The following is a 19,719-nucleotide window of genomic DNA, read 5'->3' on the forward strand; positions in this document are numbered from 1 at the left end:
GCACATGTATGCAAATGAAAAAAAGTGACACATAAATCATACAATCATCATGCTGTTTATATGCTGTTTATATGCTGACATGAATCTTGCATGTCAGATTCATGTCAGCATCGTAATATTTTTGCTTGTTTTTGAATTTGCAAAGAGCACCCAACTTGCAAAATTATGAAAATAAAAACCTTGTGAAATATTTGGCATATATACAGTACTTGCTTGACTAATGCTAAATGTATGGTAGCATTATACATGACACCTTGTTGAAGTCACTTTCACTAAAATAAAGTCAATTAACCCGTTGAGGACGGTTTGATTTTGCTACAACACGCATTTCCCATAGATGCTTGCCCAAGTATACTCGGGACTTGTCCTCAATGGGTTAACCTTCTTTGATTTGACACTCAAGAAGATTTTTTTTTTCCTTCTGAATTACAGAAATATTATTGGTTTTTTTTTTTTGTTTTTGTTTTTTGTTTTTTGTTTTGTTTTGTTTTTTAATGAATTTGATCTTTTTCACAACTGGGCTAGAAAGTGGTCTATTATTGTCCTACTTTAGTGAACTCATTTGGAGAGGGATGGTATAGAAACCATTCTAATTGTACATGAAACAAATCCCAAATCTGGTGTCAATCTAATTGTAAGTGGAGGTCAGCATACCAGTACACGATTTGAGCGCTTGCAAATGGATGGTCAAGAGGGCTCAAAGCAGCTCAAAGTCTCTCCACAATTAGGGAAGCTGGGCATTTCTTCCCTGCTCAAATCTTATATGTGTCAAATGCACCACCACTGCATCCTACAGGGCCGGCGCACTGTTTTCAAAAGTGTGGGGGCCCACTTCCGGGTTTCATGAGCTAACAAGCAAAAAAAAAAAAAAAAAGAGGTCCTCAGCTCATCTCTCCCCGTCCCCGTCCACTTCCGGGTTTCTTCAGCTAACAAGCAAAAAAAAAAAAAAAAAAAAAAAAGGTCCTCAGCTCATCTCTCCCCGTCCACTTCCGGGTTTCTTCAGCTAACAAGCAATAAAAAAAGAAAGAAAAAAAGGTCCTCAGCTCATCTCTCCCCGTCCACTTCCGGGTTTCTTCAGCTAACAAGCAAAAAAAAAAAAAAAAAAAAAAGGTCCTCAGCTCATTCTCTCCCCTCCCATTGTAGTGCCTCTTACGTACTTCCGGGTTGAAAAAAGTGTGGGGGCCCAAAGTGATGACACCTTATGTATTCCTTTGTATGGTGCACAAAATGTGTGGGGGCCCGAGCCCCCACGGCCCCCACGGCTGCGCCGCCCCTGTCCTAACAGCAATCTGTAGGTATCAATTTTACTCAGGCAGCAGTCACACAGACATACAATGTACATGCACATAAAAACAGCCATGCGTTCAAAAGTACCACATTATGGGTCAGATCTATCCTCCATAAATACACGTACAGTTTAACCTTTATTTTGTTACTGCATTATCTGCTCACAAAAGGTCAAGCTAATTTTCACTGACCATTAATCACCCCAAGCACAAAAGAGGTGCCTGTGAGGTCTTCTGAAACAGAAACAAAGACACAAGCAACACAAAAGCGAGGTCATGATTACAATGAGATATGAGGAAAATTACTTATCAAAAGCCTAATCTCACTTGCTAATATCGCAGCACTAAAAGATTTCATCTTTGCTCTCTCAATTCAAACTGCAATATACAATGTAAACAAGGATTGTTTCATTTTGTTATTGCCATTTAATTTTGGTTTCCTTGGGGTTGTTGTGTTTTTTTTTTTCTTTCTTTTGCCACAGCAATGCACTTGAATCATTGGCTCTGCAAAATGCTGTGTGCAAAAGATGGGACCCTAGCCTGGCTAGCTAGTGGCACATTGCCTAATGAGACTTGCAGGGAGTGATCAAAACAAAGTCACTTGACAGGAATCTAGATCACAAGTTGTTGTTTTTTGTTTGTGGTTAGGTTGCAAACTCACAATACACGGGTGCTCACAGCCAAAATAGCAGGATTTTGACTGCAATCCATGTACGAAGACTTTTGTTTTGCCCCCATTCAGACGGACAGAAATATCTCGCTAACTACCGATTGTGATATTTTGTTGACAAAACTGCACATGCCTCAAGTCTGCTGAAATAGTATGTACCAGAAATGGCCCTTGCCCTTGTTTTCACTGGCGCATTTTGAATGACGGAATAAAACAAAAAATATCAAGATTATTTGCTCTATCTTTCAGACATCTGCTGTGGTGCAATGATCACACTAGTTTTCAAATTGTGATAACTTTGAAGGAATTGTACAATTTCTTGCAGTTTGGAGCCTAATTCCAATCATGCTGAAGATACTGATCACAAAACTCATACTACAGCATGCAATTAGCTCAGGTGATGTTTTGTGTGGCTTTTGGCAAGCTGGCAATTCGTAATTTTTTCCAAAATAATGTGAATTCTTACTACCAGTGTAAACATCCCCCTTCTTCTCTCTCTTTGAAAGCTTCTGAGATAATAATGGTGTACTGTAAAAGTGGAAATTTTCGCGGTGTTGAAATTTTCATTTCGCGCAGCCAGAAACTAGCGCAAAAATTAAAGCATGCAAATATCTGTGCTTGCCACATGTACCAGTAGTTGATGTCTTGATTCCGCAGAATTAAAAACAAACACCGGAACTCTTCTCAACCAGCCGAGCGCAAAAAATTAGTCGTACAAAAATTTCCACTTTCACAGTAATGTATGTTTTTTTTCAAAGGCACTGTATGCAGGAAAGTTTACATGTGATAAAGTAGTCTACAACATGCTCTGACGAGTATACCCACCAAGACAGTCTTGAAATGCCTCTCAGCCTCGAGTTGCAGCATTAAAACATAACGACCCTCCAAAGAATTTTTGTGCGTTGTGCAAGGTTCACTGAACGAGCTTTCGCTCTCAAGAGACTCATTAACACCACAATGGGCCAAATGCATAAAACAAGCAATTGCTTGTAAGCAATTGCTTCAAGCAAAAGCACAAGCTCGTCTAGCAAAAGGTCTAGCTCAAGCAATTGCTTAAATCCATATGCATAACCTTTTGCTTGTGCTTATACCTTTTGCTTGTCCCGCACAAGCAATTGCTTGCGTTTTCAACAAAAGGGACGTCACGCCTGTGCGCACACAAGAACAAAGGCGAGTGTGACGGCATGTATTTGAAAGGGCGTGTGTGTGCGGAAACATTTTCTGACATAAAAAGGGAACGTCCCAGTTAAGCAAAAGCTTAAGCTCATTTTACAGAGCTTGCAAAATCGTAAGCAATTGCTAGCAAGAATAAGCAAAGGCTATGTTTTATGCATACGTTTTTAAGCAAATGTTTGGTCTCAAAGCAATTGCTTGTGCTTGCTAGCAAAAGCTTCTGCTCGCAAGCAATTGCTTGTTTTTATGCATACGGATTCGAGTAAAAGGCTAGCACAAGCAATTGCTAGCGTTTATGCATTCGGCCCAATCACTGTATTCTTCAATGCACATTTTACAAACATCAGCAAAGCATTAAAAGAAAGTTCCCTCTTACCACAGGCCATGAAGGGTCCAGTTTGATTGTGATTCCGGCACAACGCACTTGTCGTCCTCACGAGTTGCAGTGCTCTGTGTTACAATGCACACATGCAAATAAAAATTGGCACAAAAGGTGTTTAATAGACCAACTGCACACAAAGAGAAGAAAATTTGAAGCTATTGGGCAGGGCCAGACTGGCAAAAGATCGAGAAGCTTAAGATCTCACAGTCTTCACGATCTTTTGTGGTCCAGTCCCACTGGCAAAAGACTGAGAAGAAGTTTGGCGGGGGTGGCACAGGGGAAATATCCCTAGCTGTAGCGGGAGTGTGAAGTTTCGCATGGCAAGAAGTTTTGCTAAAGTCTCTCCACTATACAACCTTGTAGTTCACTCCAATTTCACTCATCTACAGTATAAAAAACAGTACTACACAAATCTAGATCCTGGTCAATCTTTCAAACACATGATAATAAATGTTCAACATGCATGCATTTTAAGTAGACTATTTGTGTTTCTTCTGTCATGCTAACAAAAATTAAAACAGCATCCAAAATCTGTGGAATTATAAGTCTTGTACCGGTACTTCAAGTACTGCAAGTGATGCATCATTCATATTCTAGGTATTTTCTGAAGCCCTGTTTCAACAGACCTTACTGCGGCAACATAGCGGCAACATCATCCAGAGAACAAAATTTCTCGCCTTGAACAATTAAACAGCAGGAGATTACAAAAGCAAAAAGCAGAAGTTACCATGACAATGTCGAGGCAATAAAAGTTCGCAAGCAGGGTGAAAAAAGATTACCCAGACACTGACGGTGGTAACTCTAGTTTGAAAGGCTCTGTTAAAATGGAGCTTGAGATTGCTTATCCTGTAAATGACAGAAACAACATAACCAATGAACTAAAAATAGAAAGAACAAAACACTGGATTGTTTACGTCTGCTATGCACGTCTACTATGCACATGTCTTGACAAATTACAAGTACATGGTAAAGTACCTGGTATGTACGTTAGTCACAGTTAGAACACAATGGATGAATATCATGGTGGTAATGACAGGAATTGAATGTGGGTCAAGAGGAATTTTCTTACATTGTAAGCCATACAGAACGTCTGAGGCCACTGTATGGTGAGAACCAGTTCAGTCCAGTCAGATTCTGTAGATCTGGTGGAATAATCATATCGACAAAAAGTTTGGTCAGCATACACAATGTACATACACTACTTTGTACAGATAAGTTATTGTTCAGCCACTCTACATTCAAGCATCCTTCATAAGACTACTAACATTAGATCTTGATTATGAAAATCAGAGACTCCAACCCCAAGCACCTTCTGATCTGGAGATTCTCCCGCCCGAAACCCCTAGCAAACGGGAGACTCTAAGTTGATGTGTGCGAGGCGCGAAGTTCCTTAGGTTCTAGGTGTTCTCTGGTGCTATCTAAGGCTTATTTTTTTCAACATACAATAGAAATAAGTAAGAAATCCTTTCCACCGGGAGACACAGAGCCAGGGCGGGAGAAATCAAATCTCAAACGGGAGAACGGGAGATTTTGCAAAAATGGGCTTTCGGCGGGAGATCTCCCGTCGAAAACGGGAGAGTTGGAGTCTCTGGAAAATACAAGCACACACATAGAACAAGGTAATGAGAAAAGTAAACTCTAGATACAGGTGTCACCAATGCAAGATCAAAACTGAAACTCAATACAGCAGACAGTCATGTCTTTAACCTGTACTGTGGTAATGATAGTACAAGCACTTGAGTAGAGCAATACAAACAAAAAACAAACATAAAGAATAATAATGGACAAGGAGTCTGTGTCCCTTCACATATTCTGCAATTGAGATAACGTAATAAAAATTAAAATTGTATCTAGATGCTTACTTACAAAATAAAGCAAGAGGAAATTGCCCACAGCCATTTGAAAACAGACACTCAGCATACACATCTATATTGTCTTCCTCATAATATCTTTGCTTTCTAACCAAGGAGTCAGTTGCACAAAATCAAAACAATCCCAATACCACTCAGCTTTGACATCACATTGTCATTTGTATACTAATGGCCTATGGACAATTTTTGTCATGTGACTAAGTTTACAATTCAACCAAAGCATTAGGTGACTGGTGACATGATTGACTCCATAAAAACTTTGGTGTCTGTAAGTTGTCTTTGTTTAAACATAGTATTATCAGGCATCCATGAGCATGTTATAGTGTTGCTGTTTTTCTTCCGACAGTTCTGCACATCTAAGTTCTTGGAATGTCCACAAGATGTGGTCATGCTGCAGAGACTTTTTTTATTTTTGTCTGTAACTGGTGAGACATCTCCGCAATGTCTCTGCAACCTGTCTCAACACTTAACTGCATTAGGAGATTATAAATTTAATACTTGGCACAAGGTCCAATCTCACAGGATACTACCTACTTGTAGTGTTAGGATTTGGGGTTATTGTAGATTCTACAGATCAGTTACTCAAGTGAAGTCTGACACAGGAATATCATGGGAATGAGCCCCTAAGTAAATTCTTGGGGCTGTTTGTATTGTGCAAGTATGGCAAGTGCATCAGCGTAGAGCTACGCCATTCTATCAATTGATTTCTTTTTGTGAATGCATTAATTTATTCGCTAACTTAAAAACTTAAAGTGGTCATCACGCGAAAAATATAGCTTGATATCTATAATAAAGTGAATTAAACATTTCTGGAAAGCTTAAGTCTCTAGGAATATGAACACCGGGTAATTAAGTTTCAGAATGTGAAAACGTCTCTAGGACGATGGATAGATGGTGTTTTGAGACCCTTTTGTACCCACCAGAACTCCATCTGAAGGTGAAATTTTGGCAACTGAAATTATGACATCGCGCAAGAAATGAATCAGCCCTGCACTGATGCCCTGTTGCTACGCAGCACCTTGGTTCAAAGCCTGAATTCCACATGATCTGTGCAGAAGCCGAAGTCTCTTCTTCACAGGATCAGGCACAAGTTGCTAATAATTTTAGCACATTTTTACTTGTTGAATCCATCTTGCTTAGAATTATTAGCAGGGAAGTGATATTGTAACAAAACCAGACCTTGCTCCTTTTGGCGCACCATAGCAAAACATATCAACACGGACGCACTACAGACAAACAGTGCAGGCTCCACTGCCTCACCCTCGCTTCTTCTCCCACCCCGACTTTGCCACTGTCACTATTAGTGTCACTGTCACTGTCATCACTCAATTCACTCTCGATATCAAAGTCAAAGTCTTATCATACAATATAATGTAAAAATTTGATGTTTTAATGGCCCAGCCAAGAAAGCTGATGAGAAGAAAGACAGGCCAGATATTACATTTGCTCGCCCAGGAATACGAGCTTTTATGAATGACTGCCTGAATGTACCGCTGCACTCATACAGGGTTTTGAGCCTTGCGTGAAAATACTTCACGTCTTTAGGGCTCAAAAAAGACAGCTGTTCGGGGGCGAAAATCGGTGAAGTGAATCGATCAGTTTTAACTCGCGATTTCTCAGTGGCATGAATATCTTTTAATAAGTTACCGGTACATTAAAAATCTGTTTCAGGAGACATACCTCTGCATTGACACCTGTTTATATACATTTTCTTAATATAAATCTTGCATTCTTTGTCCTTAAAGTCACATATTGAACACAGAAAAGTACAAGAGACACTAGAACATAAAATAATAACAAACATATCAAATGTACAATGTACATGTATATTCAAAATACGAATGCAAGCCACCCATAATTTGACCATTTTGCCATCCAAAATTCGACTGCCTGCTACTGACTGTGTAGAAAACTATGCTTTTGCGCAGTCGAACCTTGGTGCAGGTGCAGACAGATAATACACAATTGAACTGGCAAGTGGCTATTTTCAAAATCACATAGGGTCTATATCACAGTTTAGGTAATGTAAAACATGATATAGATCTAGGCTGCGTTCATGCGAAACTAGAATTGCGTTTCTAAACACGTTTAGTTGCTAAACGTGTTTAGTTGCGTTGCGTTCATGTGATTTTTCCATTTAAACGCGTTTCAAAACGCCGATCTGAAACGCGGAAAAAGGGCGTTTTGAATCATTATTCTGCCAGAATCACGATCACAGAAGCCGCATGAACGCAACCGTGATTTCAATCATGATTCTATGACGTCATTGTGCGCTGTGCGCACGCGTGTCTCATGGGGTATCCCACAGCTTCTTGTTCTGTTCGCGCGCTTGTGTACATCTTTAAATGAATCGTGTGTTTCGGTACCATACTTGCATTTGTTGGTTTACATCAACGCCATACACCGATTCTATGCTAGTATCTAGCTGTTTATATATAATAACTAGCAGCACCCGTGGAAATCCACGGGTCTGAGGGGTTTTATTTTTTTTTCTCATAATACGATTTTGCACATTTTTATTGAAGAAATAAAAAGAAAAGTCGTCTCATTCTTTCGTTAATTGTGCTGTCTTCTAAATGACCACCCTTCCCAGAAATTTTATAATACATTTTTGTATGCCAGGCGATCCGGTCCATTGGTAGGGATCATTCCCGCCACTACTTGCTTTTATTATAGAACTTGAGTTTCGAGGGGTTATTTGCACCCGTTGAAGTCCAACAGTTGTCTTGTTGCCCCTCACCCCTCCCCCCCCCCCCCTCACGCACACACACATTTCCACCTCCGCAGGGCAAAAAACAAAAACATTCAGGGAAAAATTACCAAAAACGCAAATGAGATTCCCCGAAAGTTCTGCCCACAGGTTGTTCCCGTCGAAACGGGAAGATATTAACACTATGACTTTGATTACCCCCTGCTCTTGCATCCACGCGGGCACCCGCGGGAATCCACGGCTGGTCTCAAGGCCTCGGTTTGTTTTGTGTTTTTTTTTTCATGTTTCTTTTCCCCACGTTATGAGAGAAAAATGAGATATTTTCGTCTTCATAATTTTGCTCCCTCCTTGTTGTTTTTAATCACCAAAACTTGGCTTGATATATCATATTAAAATAGAACTACATCTGCTTCAGATTGTACATTATCATAATTAATATTAGGCCTACAATTATTGCTCCTATTATTGTTATTATTATATCATTATTATCATTATCCTTATCATTATTATTATTATTATTATTATTATCATTATTATCATCATTGTTATTATTTGGGGAGGGGGAGATCATAGTCATCAGGTTTAATAGGCACCCGTGGGAGTAGGTTCTCACGACCTCGTATTTTTTTCTTTAATATTGTTCCCATGTTATGGAAGAAAGAAGAATATATACATCACTGCATTCGTCTTCATTTGCTCCCTCTTTTTTTTGTCACCAAAACTTGGTTTGATAGACCATAGAACCACACATTCTATTTCCACTTGCAATTTTAAAAATAGGCGGTCGGCAAAGCGAGGTTTTCCTCTACGTCCGCTCATCTTATGAATATGTATGATTACAGCAGCTCTGCAGTAAACGAATGGACACAGCTGCGCGTGTACTGTAAAAGTGGATATTTTCGCGTGACTAATTTTTCGCGCTTGGCCTGGTCGGAAGAGTTTCGCGTGTTTTTTAATTCTGCGGAATCAAGACATCACGCACACGCACATATGGCAAGCAAAAACATTCGCATGCTTTTATTTTCGCGCTTGTTTCTGGTTGCGCGAAATGCGCGAAAATTTTAACACCGCGAAAATTTCCACTTTTACAGTAATCTGATATGTAAGGGTACGATCGGCAAATATATTTAGCCGCGTCCTAAACAGTCTGCGTACAATGACACCGGACTTGAGAGCAAACGGCGAGCAAACTAAATGACGTACCTGAGCTGCATATAGTATTCTGCAGTTGTGCAAAATACAATTACATAACCAACGTTCGTTGTTTTCATTTGGGGACGCCAATAATGGCGAACTGTACGTAAATGCCCTTGTAGTCCATATCACGCACACACAGATTCGTGTAACCATCGTCAACACATTCAGTACACTTAACAGGCGGAGGCATGGTACATCACAGAACTATATACACACAGTGTAGAGTGTGTATAGAGTTCTGCGAGGTACATTTGTGTGTGTGCGTGCGCGTCCGCCGGAAGATGTCAGAGATTTCGCTGCACCATCATCTTTAGTATCCCCCATAGTGTCTCTGCAAGCTAAAAGATGGAAGATCGAGAAAGCAGGAGGCCAGCGCAGGATCGGTGAATATTGAAAAGCTCGGCTCTTTCGTCACGCTCAAAAATGCATTATGCATGTAGCTAATTAATTTTTCTTTTTCGTCCTCGACGTCGACACGGAGGCGGAGAGGGGACGAAACCCATGCCATTCGATGTAGGATACTCTCCTACGGCCGACGGCACCGGTCGCAACTGCCCGGAGCCGACGGCTCGGGAGGAGATAGAGAAACCAGCAACGCCGAAATAAAACAGGAAATACATAAGGCCGCGACAACAACAACAACTTCGAGTATTATAGTATAGGATACATGTAATTACTCTCCGAGTGAGTTGATAATAGTAATGGCTGCAGCGCTGTGTCTATACCAAGGGAAACAATATTGGAGAGACGAAGAATTAAGATTTTTCGATCTGTGGGCAGAGCCTGAATGCCACAGCTTATTGGAAAGTATTCACCGAAATATAAACATAAAGGCCTATAATAAACTGACTGACCAGTTGGCATAAGGTGGTCTGGCTCGATTTGCAGAGACAAGGTCAAACTGCGCAGTATGCTGCGCAATGGCAAAGAATGAGCAGAGCCAGAATCAGCGTTGCGAAAGCCCGCATGAACGCTCTTCCGCTGAGACCGTGATTTGAAATGCCGTTTTGAATCATGATTCATGTTTGTGATTCTGGCTACGAAATTCACATTTTGGGAATTGGAGCTGACGGCCTTTTTACTAATTTTAGCAGCATGAAATTTTCGTGAACTGCAACTGGCATTCAATGCATACAGTGTAGACAAGAACTTTCCCTTGCATTTCAATTTCGCGAATCTTGGCGCTCGCGAAATTCGTGAAATTTAAATGCACGCAAACATTCCACATTTTACAGTAGGCTAGTCGGTTTCAAGAACATACATGTAATTTACCTGTTTCTAAACAACTTATTTAACCTGTCTCGCTTGTAACTTGATGTGACGTTAGCACGTGTACGTGTATCGACTTGTTCTTTGCTTGCTGTAGCTGGGACAGATTTCGAGAACTGGTGGTAGCTGTCATCTGTTGAAGTAACTTGTTTCAAATGGCTCACGATATTGTCAAATTGTGTTTCCAATGACCTCAACCCAGTGGTGCTCTGTCTTGAAAACATCCCTACCGCCGAGGGACCGATGATGGCCATGCATAGACCTTGTGAGAGTTCAAAACACAGAGCCTGACAATGATTGCCACCACGAGTATGCGAATACCCATCTTGCTGATGTAGAAATCGAGCGTCACTTCTGAGCACATGAACACAATGAAATTACCAGCTCCGGCACGACTGTGTTTTTATATCACCGCACTGTGTCAGGTGATCACTGTTCACTGTCTGTTGTTTACGATTGATCGCTGGCCCGACCCCCGCCGTTTTCATTGGGTGGGTGCTGAGAAGGACACAATTCGCACAAAGTCCACTACCCTATTCATTACCACTATCATGGCATGAATATTACCTTGCCCACTTCCTTAGTCCTTTTTTTTTTACAAAAATGTGGCACTTCCTGTTCCACTCCACGATGTCGTCTGCTAGTGCATACTACGTGCAAGAGCCCAAAATGAGTAGTTTTCAGTGTTCTAACGTGCTCCTGGGTCACTCAATCCCTCGGCTCAACCCCAAGTCGGTAACACTGCACGCAAGTACTAATGTATGTAATAAATGGCATATTGGCACATTGTGCAATCAATGGATTATGAACATGTGTACGTCGGATGAAGTGATATACAAGGGCGCCCTCAATCAGAATGTAGTAGACATCGACATTAATTATTGTATCTTTGAAACAAAGAGATATATCATGAATTTAACCTCGTTGAACACAATTTGTTGACGGAGATCAATTCTGGTTTGTGCGAGACGTATAATACGCAGGTCTACTTCAACTTGGAGCTGCTATCAGAGCTAAGCAATCCTTACATGTCATCCCACACATGAACTTAGTTTGTGATAATTTTTCGACACTAAAAGATAAACGCACCGCCTGCAAAAATAAGCAACGAATCATCAACAGATCAACAGGCATCCCCATGGATATCCATCACTCTCTATCAATGTAGAAAATAATTCAAGGCCAAGTGCATGGACGCAAATATCACTGTCAAATGATTAACCACAAAAAAGTAATACATCAATCATCGACAATGAAGTAAACGAATTGCTTTCATGAATAATGAAAGTATACTTCCATCGTGCTTAACAGCGATGCCCACGAGCTGTATCGAAATTGTCTGAAAACGTTACGTTATTATCAGACCCATGTCGTGTCAATGATATAGCCTATAAATACTCGGAAGGCCAAGTGCAGGGCCGGCGAAACCGGGGGGGGGGGGGGGGGGGGCTCGCCCCCCCCCCCAATTCTTTTTGCACCATGCAAAGGAATACATAGGGCCTAAGGTGTCAACACTTTGGCCCCTCCCTCTCCCCCTCCCCCCCAACTTTTTTTTTTACCCCGGAAGTGCGTAAGTGGCACTAGAAAGAAATAAGGCCTTCTTTTGTGCTGGAGCGTTGTTGTTGTTTTTTTTTTTTCTTGTTATGCTGATGAAACCCGGAAGTGGCACCAGAAGTCTGAAGTGGCTCCCCGCCCCCACTTTTGAAAACGTGGCGCCGGCCATGAAGTGTGCCGCATGGCAACATAGCACTCATGCCATATGGAATATGAAAATCTCACCTATATAGCAAAAAAAAAAAAAACAACAACAACAACAACAACAAAGGCAAACCAAACCAAAACAAAACAAAATACAACACATCGAAAGGTCACATCGTTACTCAGCGGATAAGCCACGACGGTGGAGGGTCCTGGGCCTTTTGACAAGACGAAGCGGTCACACAATCTCCTGTTGCCAGGCCCATAAAGCGTCACACCCTGTCATTTCATTTCAGGTGAACGTTTATTTCCTTCTGTACTAAATCATTACAAAGAAAATTTACATACGTACGATGACAATTTATGTATACAGTAGGCCCTACATTGAAAAAGGCGTGGCAACAAAGAGCACGGTTTTTTATCGGCACATACCAGACAATACCAGGGGAGGATCCAGGAAAAAAAATTAAAGGGGGGGCGCACACGCCCCCCCCCACTTTTTCCTTTTTATTTCTTTTGTTTTATCCACACAAAAAAAAGAGAGGGTGTGCGCCCGGTGCACCCCCTGCCCCCCCCCCCCCTGGATCTGCCACTGCATGACAGACATGAACGACAAGAAACACACAAAGACACCAAACAAAACAAAGCATTAAAATAGTAGGTTAGCAATGCAGGATTGATATAATGTTGATGATGAAAATATGATGACACAGCGTTGATTTATAGCGCCATTTACCTGTCAAAGAAACATGACAAGGCGCCTAAATAAATGATGTATGTTGTTAAAAGAGAGAGAAGAAACCCGGAAGTGGCACCACATTACAAACTGGCTCCCCCACCCCCTTTTGAAAACGTGGCGCTGGCCGTGGTGTATTATCATTTTTACCATTATTATCATTGTTATGAATAATATTATTATTGGTTATTATTTTCATTATTGTTATCATCATCATCATCAACATCATTTATCAATTTCATTATCAGTGGTGGTAGATTTATGATGATATGATCTCTATTAATGTCCTCAACCTTATTAACATGAATTTTAACGATCGATAACTTTATCATCATGGTAACAACAAACCTTAAATTGTTATATCTTACGGCATATCAGAACTAAACGACATGACCAACATGTTTAAAAATCCCATACTTTGCTGCAGATTTGATTGCTACATCCGTACATTATTTAAAACTGCCCCCCCCCCCCATGCATTATGTTTACCTAGGTTAAACGGGTGCACGTCACGAGACCGACACCCACCAGTCATACAGTCCACGAGTCATACAGCTCACAAGTCATACAGCCCATGAGTTGTACAGCTCACGAGTCATACAGCCCATTAGTTTGACACTAAGCTAACAAGGCCCAAGAGACCGACACATCAAGCCCCGTGTTGTATCTGTTGAACTCGTGGGCTGTTTTTACTTAGTGTCGAACTCATGAGCTGTATGACTCGTGAGCTGTAGGACTCAGTGACCTATTTTAAATGTCGAACTCGTGGGCTGTATGACTCGTGGGTGTCGGTCTAGTGGGATGACCCCGGTTAGACCTCTAAACGGTGATGTTTAGTGCTGTAACTTTTGATAGCTTTTGCTATTCATTGTTTGTGCTTCATGTAGAGGAATAAGATCTGTATCAGTTGAAATCTTCGTATAGTTGACACGCAACTTATTGTTTTCGTCAGTCTAGAATTTTCTTGAACCTCCAACTTATAGATTTCTAACTGATATTGAGAGAATTTTATAATTGTCTTCATCTATAGTATTATCACTTTTGTTATAGAAAAAACCCCGGATGATTTCAGAATCATGCTGAGAACGAAAGTTGAAAGAAATGGCATGTAATCGATTCATAATCCTACTTTGCGACAGATTTCAATGTAGGCCTATATACTGCAAATTGAAACCTACCCCTGGTGCACCCTTTACGCGTCAGTGCAGAAGAGTGAGACGGACAGAAAAGCACACACACACATACACGCATACACACACACACACACACACACACACAAACACACACAACACACACACACACACACACACACACACACACACACACACACATATATATATATATATATATATATATATATATATATAATTTATAAACATATACATTAATACATCCTACATAATGCGTGTGTGTATATAATTATATGTGTGTGGAAATGCACAGGTTTAAAAATAAAAGTGTAAATTATTACGATTATATTATGTGAACTTGCTTTTTAAACGCAATATCAGCCATTTTGAAATGTCATGGGACTCGAAGATAGCAAGGAACACTTAAAAATGAATTACTGTACAGTTTTCTCTTGCACTTTTTATCAAATCTAATAAAGATTAAATACATTTTTACGTTGATATCAAATATTTTACAACAGAGCTTTTCGGATTTCTCGCTTCAAATAGGATGATCCTTTAGTAATAATATTCTAAAAGATACTGATTTCTCTCTCACCCCCTCCCAACATCAAAATGGTAGATCATAAAAAAAATACATATATATATATATATTGATTAAGCATGTTATATCAAACAAACAACACCGCTCTTACTATATAGTGCTATAAGAGATGATTGAATATCACACTACATGTACTTACTTAAAATATTATTACAAGTCTTCCGTACGATTACGGCTCTGTACGATTACATTTGATGGCGCCCCCTACCGGCAGTTGCGAACTCACGGTTTATATTGGAAAAGCGAAAGAAAGTCCCCAACAGGACAATATCTTCATTATTACTACTGTGCAATGTATAAAAAATATGTAAACCAATGATATCCTCACCTTTTTAAATATTAACATGAATTATAATGACACCCGTTAAGACTGACATTTCCCTAGAACTCGGTGTGTGCTTAGTCAAACGCATGGAGATACCCGACATTGCCACTACAATGTACTAAGTGTATTGAATGTATATAGATTAGTATCAATGCAGGGAATTCCCTTTTAATCTTAATCAAAACAGTTCTTGAACGGTTGATATGAAGATGCCAGTGAGTGAGCACCTCACAATTTTCCACTGATCGTGTACCGAAAGAAATGGCAGAAATCTAATTTTTCTGCTGTAAAAGTTTTAACTTTATGCTATCGCTGGTTTAATAACTTCAAAATGGTGATCAGTCAGATATATCAGGACTTGAGACTGGGGGCATAATTATATTTGAATGGAAAACTGGAAATTTCAAAATTTGATGTACAAACTATTATTCATTCGTGAGGGGATGACACAATATTCATTGTTTGCATATGAAGAGTTTGTTTGCAAAAACCGATAAGTCCATTTTTGAAGATTTTGAAGTACGGTCTCTGTCATAAAATACAAAATAATACCTTTAAATGATATATTGGTCACTACATATATAAAGGTACATTTTTGAAGTTATGGTCAAAAGAAACAAAAATTTTCTTATTATTCCCTTTATTTTTCTTGACCTTTAATCGCAAATATCTCCATTTGGCAAATATGGACTTATCGGTTTTTGCAAACAAACTCTTCATATCATGTTCTAGGACTGTTTCGTACAATATTGCTAATCTTCAAATTTCTTAACTTCCTTAATCTTTATCCGATTTTAATCATATTCTCATTGTTCTGCAATAAAGAAATAACTCTTACTTTCCAGACTTCCCCTCAAATGATCTGAAATATCCCTCTAAGTCTTTTTGTATGGGTTTTCTCCATTCATTAATGCAAAATTTAATATTGCGTGGAATTGCACTTTAAATTAGTACTGTATTTACAATCGGCAGCTCTTTTTCACAACACTGACATACTTTTCTCGTGGGGTGATTGATAATCTCGGTGCAAGCAAGGTCCCCACGATGCATGGATATTTAGCGCCATCTCTTGTGAGACTTTTTATAGCGTGGTCGTAATAATATAGGCGTTCCCGAACTTTCTACATTCATTTATCTCATATAATCAAGGTTTCAAACGTAAATCTTTCCTTTAATGATAACGTTTCCACAATTTTGGACTGAAAGTGATAAAAATCGTAACACAAGACGACATTATGAGAGGAAAAATTTAAATCAATACAGGGTGAACAGGCTAGAAGATAAAACAAATCTATGTAAAACGCTGCATACGCCGGCATACTATCATAGATCATTGTTTTCATTAACAGTATGTCGTATGACTTTTGTCATTTTAACACAGAATAGACAGTGTGTTGTGTACTCATTACGTCAAAATGCTTAAGAGTGCAGGAAAATTCGATTTGTGATAAGAGACAAAACTACTGCCTCCTCTTGCTTCAAAAACATGACGTGAGCACAGTCATTCTTTGAAATTATGTGCAACATGCAATATAGTACGTATACGTATGATATCATGTATTATATATATATACATATATATATGTATATATGTATATATAATATATATATATCCCTAGTTGGCACCTTAGGGAGACATATTGGGGGGAAGTGTCTTCATTAGGGAGACAACTGGTAATTAAGGAGACAATTTTCGTGTCTCCATTGCGTAAACTGCCATTGAACATGTATGAATAAATTTGCATATAAAACAAATGGAAATGTCTTCCAAATGACCCATCTAGGAGTATATATATATATATATATATATATATATATATATATATATATATACATACACATGTCTAACCTTATCTCTTGTTGACAAAGTATACTTTGTGGGTATACCCATTTTTAATGAATACAACGTCCTACAGTGCTGGTTATATTCACGACTCTCATTTCCAATTGTTAAAATCAGATCCTGTCCCGATTAAAATCACGGCATTTCATAGCATGTACCATAATCAATGTGCATGTATAAATCACTGTTCTTAATCGAACATCAGCCGATATTTTATGGGGCATCATTCACACTTTTCTACGGGGTGACGTTTACTAAAGTATTAGGACTGCTAGAAGGTTTTCTGACAGCACAAACCTTCACCCACAGAAGGGCAGCTAATCCTTCAAATGCGGTGCTGCTATACGTAATATTGCTGTCCGTATTTTATTGCTGAAGAATATGACAATGCCGAATTTTTAGACCTCGGCATATCCACGGAATTGCCAGTATGCGTTTTTAGTATTTTTTTTTTTAGGTTTGTAGCACTTGAAGTAAACATGTATTTTGTCATTAACTTGATCATCGGTGATGTTGATGGAAATTAAGTCACAATTTTGTAGCTGGTCTATGTTCACTGATGCTATAATCATAGTATGCAAACTTTTTTTAGACGAAAACATCAGGGGAGGTCGAAAGTTCTTCAGGAAGCAAGTAAGTAGGTCTAGGCGATACAGATGTAGTTACTTAATTCCGTGCTCCATATGAATATGATAAACATTACCGACAATAATTACAATTACAGTAATAGTGAACGCTGTTATCATTATCAATATTTCTTTAATTTGTATCTCTCATTTTTTCACTAAGAGTCAATCCCGACTGACGTAATTACAGGCAGAACGAGTCAAAAGAGAACCTTTTTAATGGAATGAGAGGGGGGAAAGACAAATATAGGGGGAAAACAGGTCTTAAGGGAGGTTGTAAGTAATGTATAAAAACCGAAAGAAAAAGATGATTGGTATGACGTAATGAATGACAAAGGAGTATAGATGGCCATATGACTGAAACGAGCCGATATCTGACAGCGAAAGCACTTTCCCGTTCTACGTCATTCTCATGCATAATTTCTTACCCCAGCGTTTCGTGTTGTTCACAAAGAAGGGCTGCTATATTCGTTCGTCACGTCGGCCCACGTGCGACTATTCATTATCTGATGCTCGAAATTTCACGCCTCAGAGACTGGTAACCATTAAGTAATAATAATCACGAATGGATAAACCCTTCGTTGAGAATTACGAGACGTGCCAAGCGGTCATCTCTTCCACCGGTGACATCTCGTAACAAGGAATATCATAATTATCTTGGGTGCAGATCTTTTTTTTTTCTCAGATGATATCTGTTTCTTGTTGGAGGATGCTATTTTGTGGAGCTTTTGATTTCACTAGTATAAACTGAACTACATGCGACATGACTGTTATTGAATCCTTGATAGACGTGACAAATTCTATATGAAGCATGGGCTAAATGCAGTATAAAATTACAAATGTTCATTATTATCCATTATAATATCATTATCATCATTACAACCCCCTAATCATCATCATAATCATCATCATCATCATCAGCAGCAGCATTCAAACCATCCTCCGTCTCGTTGTAATTATCAGTTTACTATAGCTTGCGCATGATTATATAGATAATGAAAACTTTATTTTGATTCCTTATACCCGCAGGGAACGGAAATCCGACACAACGCAAAACATCACTTTCTGAGTCAAATTTTGCAATGATTAGAGTCGGAAATCGGAAAACCTTCAAAGCGACGGCAAGTGGCTGAAAACTTTGTATACCAATTATTGATCGTGCTTCTGTACTTTGCTTGCTGTCTATAGTGATTCCATACTTCGGCAAATTGTGGCTCGTTTGCTTTTTTGCCTATAATGCGTGCATACCAATTATAAAGTGATTCAAAATTCGTGGTAAGCGCGAACTTTAATTGACAGCAGTAGTCTTTACATGCCATCATGACACACCTTTTCTGTGCGTGTAGTATTGCGTTGTACGAAATAATCATCTTTAAGGTATCAACGTGTGCCAATATGATATTAAAAAGGAGAAGGATGAGAATTACACTCAGGGCAGGTTCAAAGAAAATCTGACGATCTGTTATTTTTCTAAGTTATACCAACAGTAACGATTTTGATTATGTCCGTGTGCCACCGTCCATGGATATGGATGGGGGGGGGGGGGGACTCTCAAACAATATGTAATGTCACAATATCATAATAATATACAGACAATTTTAAAGAAATACTAAAATTCATATTTCTGAAGAAAACGGCAAAAAAGCTCTTGACCCATCTCTACAAGAAAGCACAGAGAATGATATCAGCCTTTTTCGGCTTTTCGCTGTAATGAAGCCCACCCAATTTTCCACATGTAATTCATTCGTCTCTCAGAATTCACTACATGGTGTTTGCGTTTGAGAAATTTCACTTTAACAAGTAACTAACAGATATGGATTAGCAAACCAGCTGCCTGATGTTTCTTAATAGGTGTAACGATGCATCGTATGTCGACATGGGAACAACAAACAGATGAGTATATAAACAACAACAACGGAGAAACCATATCGCCAAAATCAAAAGAGATCTTTAGATGGCATGACACAATGGCGATCGGTGACCGGAATTAATTCGATTAGCACACGGACATCGGTCAGTTCCTAAGAAGACAAAGGCAGCAATCCGCAATAAAACGCCAAAATATTTATTTCAACTTGTAATTGGCAATGAACACTTTCTCCGGAAATTCAGAAGGTGTTGAAATGCGCACAACTCCCCGATGTAGCAATGCTTGCTTTACTATAGCAAAACAATAATTTTAGAATATGATAAAAGTTC

General features: G+C 39.3%; 1 protein-coding gene across 1 annotated transcript in view; it reads right to left on the reverse strand.

Moving 5' to 3' along the window:
- LOC139717536 (ribonuclease Oy-like) overlaps positions 1-10,911 on the reverse strand; it is a 28,581-nt gene extending 17,670 nt beyond the window's left edge. The window contains exons 1-3 of the mRNA XM_071629046.1: positions 10,562-10,911; positions 4,581-4,653; positions 3,506-3,579 (exon numbers count right to left, since the gene is read on the reverse strand). Coding sequence (XP_071485147.1) covers positions 3,506-3,579; positions 4,581-4,653; positions 10,562-10,812 — 398 coding nt within the window. The 5' untranslated portion in view covers positions 10,813-10,911. The remainder of the gene's footprint in view (positions 1-3,505; positions 3,580-4,580; positions 4,654-10,561) is intronic.
- Between the last annotated feature and the right edge of the window lie 8,808 nt (positions 10,912-19,719).

The sequence above is a fragment of the Diadema antillarum genome, unplaced genomic scaffold (genome assembly GCF_040938485.1).
Source record: "Diadema antillarum isolate AM-2024a unplaced genomic scaffold, OU_Dant_1.0 scf00000007, whole genome shotgun sequence".
In the NCBI taxonomy this organism is placed as follows: Eukaryota; Metazoa; Echinodermata; class Echinoidea; order Diadematoida; family Diadematidae; genus Diadema; species Diadema antillarum.